The sequence below is a fragment of the Anopheles aquasalis genome, chromosome 2, assembly GCF_943734665.1.
Source record: "Anopheles aquasalis chromosome 2, idAnoAquaMG_Q_19, whole genome shotgun sequence".
Lineage (NCBI taxonomy): Eukaryota > Metazoa > Arthropoda > Insecta > Diptera > Culicidae > Anopheles > Anopheles aquasalis.
The window spans coordinates 60,400,647-60,410,247 of NC_064877.1; the positions used below are offsets into that span (position 1 = coordinate 60,400,647).

Here is a 9,601-nt window from a genome sequence, read left to right on the forward strand (position 1 = left end):
CTTCGGAATTGTTGGCCTTGCAATATATGATTCCTGGTTTATCGGCGACATGTTCGTATGTTATTTTTGATCGGATAAGGCTATTCTTTTCCTGTGTTCCTGCCTGTTCAAGGAAGATTTGTAGAAAAAACACTGTAGCCAAGAAGCGAGTCTCCCAATGTTATATTTAATGTTTAGCTATGATCGTTTTTGTAATGCTGTTGTATTATACGGCTTGATTCCTGCCTATTACTTACATGCCACTTTGTTTCCGTATCAGTTTCCATCGAACAGTTTCCCCAGGGTACCTCGTTACACGGCTGGAAAAAGAACCACATTTCCGGTGACGGATAAGCCACGCTTGCACACAGGAAGTCAACAGTCTCGCCTTTGACTGCCATTAAATTGTGCATATTCAGCGAAGGTTTATCTGAAACAATAAGTCCCGGTTTAGAACGTAGTGTTCATCTTTATCTTATCCTTACCTAAATCTATAACAGATTTAACTCACCGTACACGATAATAGATATGTTATACACTGCGTGCGTAGTTCCTGCGACAACTAAAAGAGTATAGTTATCGGTATCATACACTGTTGGTTGATTGATCCTTAATTTGATATGATTTTCGGTCAGTTGTCGTCTAAGAATCAAGTTACAATTTTCCTCTATGTTGCCAATGATTTCTCTAGACCATACGAACGCGATATTGGTTGGATAGGAGTTATATCGGACCATAATTTCAATCGGCATTATTTCACCATTTCCGTTGATTCTGCGGTGGATCACTTCTCGGCTCTGAGCTTCGCGCAGTATGACGAAGTCATCAGGCGTTTCGCGCACTTGCAGTCTGAAATTGTGATAGCTGGTATTGTTTTTATCATCCAACACTTCGCACCGATAGGTTCTTTGGTGCGACAGGGTGGCATTTTCTATAATGAGGTCACGTTTGTAAATGGAACTAGGGGGCACATTATGGTGAACGATCGTAATTTGTCCTCCCACTGAGATAGTTTTGTCCTGGAATAATATCGAAGAAACAATTGATGTGACGTGATTGACCGAAGAAATAGAAAATAACTTACTATTTCGGCAGGTTGGTAGTTTGGAAGCGTTTTCCACGATATTTGAATGTTTATATCGACAGGCAACTCCAAGCTGCAGCTCAGGCGAATGGTTTTGCTGAGAGGAACAATATCCCCGACATTGCTGACGATGGTAGGCTTCAGTAATTGATCTAAAATATGCCCGTAAATTTCAATTGCAAATAATATATGTTGTCCAGGTCTGTTCGTTTGTCAATAATTAGTTTTTGTTGAACATGCTAATATGATTTAGGATTCTTGTCCCGTGCTTGCTGCCCATGATATTGGTTTCTTACATATTTATAATCAAATTAAGAACACTCACGTACTTTTACTTATTTCCACGGGATGAACAAGGTGACTGATACCGTTAGCTTTGCAATAGAACTTCGCAAAAGTTTCATAATTCCTATATGGAAGGGAAAACCATTTTGTTGGCTCTGAAGTCGCTAAACAGTGCTGAGGATGATGAAAAACATGATGCATGATACAAATCAGGTTAAAATGATTGCTTTCTGTTTATATAAGAATCAAATTTTCGATATGACTCAAAAGCTTACCTGGGTGATTTGGTCACACAACTGTAGGTCCACGTCCGGATGCGAAGGCTTGCAGACAACAACTATTTCCTCTTTATTATTGAAAAATTGAACAGGTGCGTCGGGCACCATGAGTTGATAAGGATCGTCAACATACACGTAGATGCTGCTGGCTACGTCTTCAGCTAGCATTTCGTCTAAATCTTCCTGTTCCTTCACGGAGTGTACACAATAGTACCGGCCAACCATCAACGCTGATGCATTCGTTATGGTAAGCATGCTTCCAAAAGGCATATTGAGATCCGTTGTGTTGTAGATGGAAACAGCGATGGTCGGAGGGTCCTGTAAATGTTATTAATGTTAAAGACGTCACTCAATACACTGTAATTGAGCAATCAACAGATCGTACAGCTTACCCATTTGTACTCGTAGTCAAAAGGTTTCCAGACGATGGGCTTATGGCACTTGCACGTAACATTCCATGTGTCACGATATCCTAGCACTATTTCGTCTGCGGGCCAATCTATTTGAGGCAAGTCAACTGCACCTTCTGCGTCTTTACCGATAGAGCTGTTCTGGGCTGTTTGCAGAAATTTGTGTGAATGCAATTAATTCGAAGAATAAATCGAGTTATATTGCTTTTTACCGTTTAGAACGATGAAACTAATCCTATGTTGCATTCAGAAAAAGTGTTTGCTATGCTATGCTGTGTTTTGATCATTCTTTGTTAGTAGCAGTCGCAAATAACAAACAGATGCGGCATCTCAATTCATAGATCAAAAGACTGATTTTACACCTTTTCACTGCATAATGCACTCCGTTCGTTACCGTTAGCCAATGGATATTAAACAAGATACTTACCTCTCACCAATGCGATCTGATCAAACGCTCCTATGACCATAAGGCCGATAGCAACTAATATCACCGTTCCTTCCATTGTACCAAATTATAAGCGTCAAGGCGATGGGCTACTCCTCATTTCCTCTCACAAATGTAGTGATAATAAGCAATGCACAATGTAAATCTAAAAGTTTCAGTCAATGTTACGAACATATAAAAACACTTGGAATATCGAAACGATTGAATATCATGGACCGGTAACTTAGAACCAGCAATTTTTCCTGTGACAACTTCTTGTTTTGGACGTTTCGGCCTAACGTGCGATACTCGACTGAGTAGTCAACCTGAAGCAAAGGCTGTGTAACAGTGCGTTGAAACTCGTCTAACCATTACATCTAAAAATTATTATTTTATAAGGCACTTGCCGGGAAGTTTCAGCCTATGCTGGTGATAAGCGTGCATCTAAAATAGCGTAGCACGGTTTCAGAATACACTTGTTCATTGCGCTCACCACATGGAGTACCTTATCACCATTGGTCGTATCGTTTGCAAAACAAAGGGAAACCAGGACTTTCCAACAACTGATTTTATACCGAGCAGCTGCATGTTACTCACTGGCTGGTTATTCCGATGAACGAAGTTCTGCCACTATTTCCAACTTCTTTTATTTTGCTAGTTATAATAATAAGATCACGTTGTTTTGTTTGTTTATTTTAGTTTTATTTGATCAGCATTGGATCAGTATTTTAATGCCAAGTTGTTGTCTGTTTAGTTTTGTAACTAAACTATTAATGATAGTAACTTGTCCAGAAAAAAACCGTCCTCTGGGTACACTGAATAATTAGTTGAGAATATATTGTTGCAAAAGAGTTTAACCAAATATTAAACTGATCCTAGATTTGAAATCTAAAATTAGGACGATTGGTGAAGTAAAGGTGTCATTTGCTCGAGTCATTTTGCTATTAATGGTTCGTTTAAATGTGATACACCAGACGCCCGTTTCATCTTTTTGTAGAAACACAACGAGGTTAACGCAAACACTATTGTCAGTATAAAAAATATGACCGCAACATACGTTATTGGCTGATCCCATTGGGTGCCTGGAACTAAATGTGAAATGTTTGCAAATAGTTTATTGGTTTGATTATACTAATTGATTAACTGTCTACTTACTTTGTATGATAACGTTCCTGGTTATCGTTATGTTTCCTTTTTTATTTTCAACACTGCATTCATAAAGCCCCGAGTGCGTAGGAGTTGCATATGGAATTGTGATGGATGTTGTGTTTGTTGGATTGTTCATGCTGTATACAAATGGTTGTCCATCTTTCAACCAGGTTATCATAGGTTCAGGTGCTCCAATGACATCACAAACCAGTTGAAGCGTTTGAAGTACATCAACGGTTAGAGTCTGATTGATTTCACCAGAACGCAACTGCGGGGCGATTGGTTCTATCACTTCCATGTGAATGAATCTTTTCTCTGACGGTTTATGATTATCTAAGAAGATTACATGGCAGTAAACATCTCCCGTGTGATTTAGACCAACATTTAAAAGGGTAAGTTGTGCTATGTGGATCAGCGATTCTTCATGCATCTCGATGACTTCGTCGTCCCTTCCATTGTGCTCGAATATCACGTCAACGGTGTTTGTTGCTGTATTAACTGTGGAACAAACGAATGTAACATTGTCTCCAACTGTAATTGACCCATGAGGCTGTATTATTTCCAGCCGCATAGAATCAGAAATGTCTTCCAACAATAAATATGCCTGCGTCATTGTAATTCCTTCGGAATTGTTGGCCTTGCAGAGTACGATTCCAGGTTCATCGGTGATTTGATTGTACGATACTGCTGACCAGATAAGCGATTTGGTCTCCTGGGTTCCTTCCTAGTTATGAAGATCCAATGTTGTCAATCCAATGTGTTTTATGTCAGCATTAGTGCAATGATAATGATTCTATAAGGTTTTACTGTCCACAAAAGTCCTGCTGTTGTAATTTTGTTTTATAATTAGATACAACCCATGTATTGCCACACAAATGCTGAGCGAATACATATAGTCAAGCATGATTCATTATGATTTATAAAACATAAAACAACATCCGCTATCCTGACCGACCTTGTACGTGAAATGCGTACAGATTGAAAAAAATAAAATTGTTGCCAAATGTTTGTTCAAAGACAAATCATTTCATGCACAACCAAAATCGTCTTTTAAATGTTTGTTAATCGCTTCGTTTATGACACACAATATACTTACTTGCCATTCAGTTTCTGTATCAATTACCATCGAACAGTTTCCCCAGGGTACCTCGTTACACGGCTGGAAAAAGAACCACATTTCCGGTGACGGATAAGCCACGCTTGCACACAGGAAGTCAACGACCTCGCCTTTAACCGCCATTAAATTGTGCATATTCAGCAAAGGTTTATCTGAAATAATGGGGCCCGGTTTAGAACGTAACCATCGCCATCATCTTATGCTAGGGATTGTTTATAGATTTGACTCACCGTGAACGAAAATAGATATGTTGTACTCTGCTTTCGCAGTTCCTGCGACAACCACAAGCGTATAGATATCTGAATTTTGGATAGTCGGCTGATTGATTCTCAGGTTTATATAATCTGCGGTCACATTATGTTTATAATCGCCGTTGCTTATTATCATGGCTGCATCTTCCCTGGACCATTCATAGGATTTGATATTGGACAGGGCGGGATAACTTTTATAATGAATTATGATTTCAATCGGTAACATTTCCCCATTACTGTTAACTCTGCGATGAATGACTGTTTGGTTGTGGGATGCGCGCAGTATGACGAAGTCATCAGGCGTTTCGCGCACTTGCAGTCTGAAATTGTGATAGTAGGAATTGTTTTTATCGTCATTCGCTTCGCAACGATAGGTTCTTTGGTGCGTCAGGGTAGCGTTTTGAATAAAGAGGTCACGCTTGAAAACCAGCGTTCGGCTCCAAAAACTGCGAGATTTAGTTTGGTTTCCCACTGAGATAGTTTTGTCCTGGAATGAATCGGAAAGCATAAGTGACGTGACAAAGTTGATGAGAAAGAAATTTAGAGAACTACTTACTATCTCGGCAGGTTCGTAATTTGGAAGCGTTTTCCACGAAATTTGAATGTTTATATCCACAGGCCACTCGAAGCTGCAGGTCAGACGAACGGATTTGCTGAAAGGGACAATATCCCCGACATTGCTGACGATAGTAGGTTTTAGTAATCCATCTATGCGATTAAGAAGATACCATTAATAAAAATGACGCATGAATGATAATCTTAAATTATGCAATCCAACATACCGTCAATAGATCCGCCAGGATAAGCAGTATAGCTCATGCCATTAACTTTGCAATAAAACTCGGTAGAACCAGTGTCAAAATTATCTGGAATGAAGAATCCTTTCGTTGGATCTGAAGTCACGCTACATTCCTGATGATAATAAACGAAATGCAGTTTCTTTAGCCTCAGATATCACCTTTGGGACTATGTTTCGGTAGCAGTCATACGCTTACATTGGATGTTTTGTCACACAATTCCAGAAATACTTCCGGATACGACGGTTTGCAGAGAACAAGAACTCCCTCTGTATTGTTGTAATATTTAACAGGATCTGGCACCACCAGTTGATAGGGGTCTTCAACATACACGTAGATGCTGCTCGCCATGTCTTCAGTTACCAACTCGGATAGATCTTCCTGTTCCTTCTCGGAATGAACACAGTAGTACCGGCCAACCATCGATGCTGATGTAAGAATGCTCCCAAAAGGCATATTGAGATCCATTGTGTTGTAGATGGAAACAATGACGTTAGGAGGGTCCTGTAAATGTTATTAATGTTATAGAAGTCACTTACAGTATGTTCAGAAATCAACAGATCGTTCAACTTACCCATTTGTACTCGCCGTCAAATGATTTCCAGACGATAGGCTTATGACACTTGCAAGTAACATTCCACGTTTCACGATATCCCAGCACTATCTCGTCAGCTTGCCATTCTATTTGAGGCAAGTCAATTGCATCTTCTGCGTGATCTCCGATAAATCTGTTCTGGGCTGTTTACATAATATTGTATGAATGAAATCAATACGGCTAACATATAAAATTTAATAAGAATAGAATACATATAAAACATATAAAATTTAATAAGAGTAGAATAAATTTAGGCTATGTTGCATCCCGAGAAATAGTTTGTTATAACGGATTGTTCTGATAAGAAATAAAAGTTATATAAATCTTTAGTTGCGTTTTGATGGTTGGTTCTCAGTAACAATTACATCAAATCATAAATGATATTCAGATGCAAACGATCCGCCAATAAACTTACCTCTTATCGAAACGAACTGAAAAAACACTCCTAGGATCATAATGTTCACCATAATCATCTTCACAGTTCCTTCCATTCTGGTACAGAACAAGATTCAACGCACTACACTGCACGGTATTATCCTCCCACAAATTTATTAAAATAAATTGGAAAGTGGAATAGAAGCTAAGCACGATCGAGCTCGTCTGGACCTGTTACTCAACTGGACAGTCTACACGGTGCGCAAAAACTCTTCTAGTATGTGTATCTGAAATCAGCTCAAACTTCATAAAGCAATGCGCTTGAGTCACATGTTAGTTCATGTCTCACTCATGCAAGTCTTCGCGTTATGCCTTAGCAATCAGAGCAACGTTTGGCGGATGTAGATGAATCCACGTCTGGGGCAGTAAAAAGACGCCTGAGGCATTGCTTTATCATCATTTGCCATTTCGTCCAGTATAGAAATGTGTATGCATGCGATATCCAAACATTTGTCACACAAAGGGTCGTTGTATAATTCATCATTTAGGGGAAGAACAAAAATCGGACCGAACCATGTGACTAAACATCATGCGACCGTCGCCTACGCAACAGCAATTAATCAATTGGTGTCATACCAATACATATTGCACAAATTCATTTATGACATGGCATATTTAACTGTTTTGTTCTTTTAAGCAAACTTCATTTGTTATCTTTTATTGCGCCATTTAATTTCAGTGGAACGTTTTGAAAATTCCTAAATCATATCGTTAGGATTCCATGTTACTGCTGGCAGTATTCGCAATAAAATTATGGAATTCCCAAAAAAAATGAGATAAATGTTAATCGAAAGTAGCATTCGCTGCAAAAAGCAAACACCATTCGTTTCTTCACAACAAATTACCTCTATTCGATCATCGGTTACACACATAAACTCACACAAATCCCGCATGCCTCGTCCATAAATTTACTTTCCGCGCACGGTGCACAACAACATCGTGTTTCCGTGATCGATTTACAATTGTTTTTATCCCGCCACCACCACCACCACCACCACCACCTTGCACCAAACGTGCAACTGGCTGGTTAGCTCTAGCCCTGCTTTAGACGCCTCTTCCGGACGGAGACGGACGATAAACGAAGCGAACAAATAGCGGCTAACGTGTTCGATTACCACTGGATCTTCGCCGCGGATCCGAATCCATGTGCCATGCCAAGCGGCGATGCTGGCGTCCGGCTCGATGGAACATGCCACAGCCCTGGTCAACAATGAGCGATAAAAAGCGATGGCCTGGCGCAATCCACTGCTTCCCATCCCCTTGTGCGCAATTTCTTCCGGAAAGGCCACCCAATCGAGGAAGGGTGGTCGCTGGTTGGTGGTGTTGGAACCAGTTTGTCGGACGAGGAAACAGGAATACGAAAAAAAAAATACGCGCGGGATAGCATTAGCTCGGTACTCGATGGTCAAGGTAGAATTCAATCTACTCCGAGTTGGTTAGAAAGAGTGGGGGGAAGTAGGGAGGTGGAAAGAACACTGATCGAACACCGGTAGCACCGGTAGCGTTGGCTGCACTCTGCTCTGTCTGTCTGCGAGTGACAATCGCGTCCCGCAGCATCCATAATTGTCACGGGGATTGAATTAACGAGTTGGCGAAGACCGAAGACCGAAGAGATGCGACCGGCCATCAGCGGTCAACGTCTCGGCTGTTGACGAACCGATCCGTTTGGCCATCCGTTTACAAGCTGCCAGACATGCCACCGCAGGCCCCGTAGAACGCAGGAGCTGGTGTGGAAGGCACTCTGGAGACGTTTGTCGTTCCTCTTCATCAACGCTTTGTTTGAAAATCAATTAACTCCCGGGACCGTGCGCGGTTCTGTTTGGTTGGTTTGCTGCTTACAGTTGAGGGTGTGTAATGGACTTCAACTGTCCTTTGGACTGCAGGAGCACCACTCTTACCTTGCGTCCGAACAAGTAGATCATTTGGAGCTGATTTTGCTTCGATCTAGTGTCCACATTATGAGATTATCTGGTGCTTCTGAATGTGAGTGGCAGGGTGAATGGATATTCGTTTTCCCATTCTTACCGTTACCGTATATCTCTTCAATGTCCTTTTAACTTCCCTAAGCAAAAACAAAGCTTTGAAAAGTTATTCAAAACGCACCAATGTATCTTTTTTTGTTGATTTCACTTTAAACCTTATCACTTATTAAGGCAAAACATACACGCGACCCTAACTAGTCCCTAAGAAGAATTGCGATTTTTTTGAAAGTTTCTTTCTTATTCCTCCAAACCAATTTCATTCCATTCAAAGTAATCTGCCTCCAATACAATCCACTTTTGCCAACGGATTTTTCAGTTTTAAAAACACTCGAAAAATTCGACTTTCGGGATGGCCTTCAGCTCCTTTTTCGCAGCGGCTTTAATCTGCTCTATCATGCCAAAACGGTGTCATCGGAGGGGTTTTTTGTGCTTTATTGATAGCCAGAAGTCGAAAGCGATAGTTTTGAAACGGTATGACTTGAGTGTTGGGCGAAAAAGTCACGGAAAACAAAAACGCTAGTCGCTGGTACCAACGGTACCTGTCGAGTTCTGACGCGTTTGAGGTCTAAAACACTTTTCAAAATGTAATTGATGAATTATATTATAATGCCAACATCGTCAGCAAGGTCTCTAGTTGTTAATCGATGGTTTTGCAACTCCAAATTTTGATTTGTTGGGCGTGAGCCTTGTCAATTAACGTCAATGGTAGCTTAGGACGTTCTTCGTCTTCAACACGTTCCTGGCCATCCTGGAACTCTTTTGACCACTTAAAAACATTCTAATTTAACTTAGCATGGTCACCAAAGGCTTTCTGC

The 9,601-nt window shown here is 40.5% G+C and overlaps 2 protein-coding genes across 2 annotated transcripts in view; both read right to left on the reverse strand.

The window, feature by feature from the left end:
* Positions 1 to 2,539, reverse strand: part of LOC126576220 (vascular endothelial growth factor receptor 1-like) — a 3,422-nt gene extending 883 nt beyond the window's left edge. The window contains exons 1-8 of the mRNA XM_050237408.1: positions 2,464 to 2,539; positions 2,019 to 2,182; positions 1,624 to 1,944; positions 1,393 to 1,522; positions 1,064 to 1,215; positions 491 to 998; positions 237 to 409; positions 1 to 103 (exon numbers count right to left, since the gene is read on the reverse strand). The exon at positions 1 to 103 is cut by the window's left edge and continues 637 nt beyond it. Of these exons, the coding sequence (XP_050093365.1) occupies positions 1 to 103; positions 237 to 409; positions 491 to 998; positions 1,064 to 1,215; positions 1,393 to 1,522; positions 1,624 to 1,944; positions 2,019 to 2,182; positions 2,464 to 2,539 (1,627 nt within the window). The remainder of the gene's footprint in view (positions 104 to 236; positions 410 to 490; positions 999 to 1,063; positions 1,216 to 1,392; positions 1,523 to 1,623; positions 1,945 to 2,018; positions 2,183 to 2,463) is intronic.
* Positions 2,540 to 3,393: 854 nt separating this feature from the next.
* On the reverse strand, positions 3,394 to 6,860 carry LOC126576227 (hemicentin-1-like). Its single transcript, XM_050237422.1, has 9 exons — positions 6,785 to 6,860; positions 6,349 to 6,512; positions 5,973 to 6,278; positions 5,760 to 5,889; positions 5,534 to 5,685; positions 4,957 to 5,464; positions 4,706 to 4,878; positions 3,616 to 4,333; positions 3,394 to 3,542 (listed from the first exon to the last, which is right to left on the reverse strand). The coding sequence occupies exons 1-9, from the start codon at positions 6,858 to 6,860 to the stop codon at positions 3,394 to 3,396; spliced, it is 2,376 nt and encodes a 791-aa protein (XP_050093379.1).
* Between the last annotated feature and the right edge of the window lie 2,741 nt (positions 6,861 to 9,601).

Coding starts and splice junctions, on each gene's coding strand:
- LOC126576227 (XM_050237422.1), bottom strand. CDS start 6,860: ATGGAAGGAACTGTGAAGATGATTATGGTGAACATTATGATCCTAGGA. Junction 5,890..5,972: donor TGTGTGACAAAACATCCAAT/GTAAGCGTATGA, acceptor TATTATCATCAG/GAATGTAGCGTGACTTCAGA. Junction 4,334..4,705: donor ATACAGAAACTGAATGGCAA/GTAAGTATATTG, acceptor CTTCATAACTAG/GAAGGAACCCAGGAGACCAA.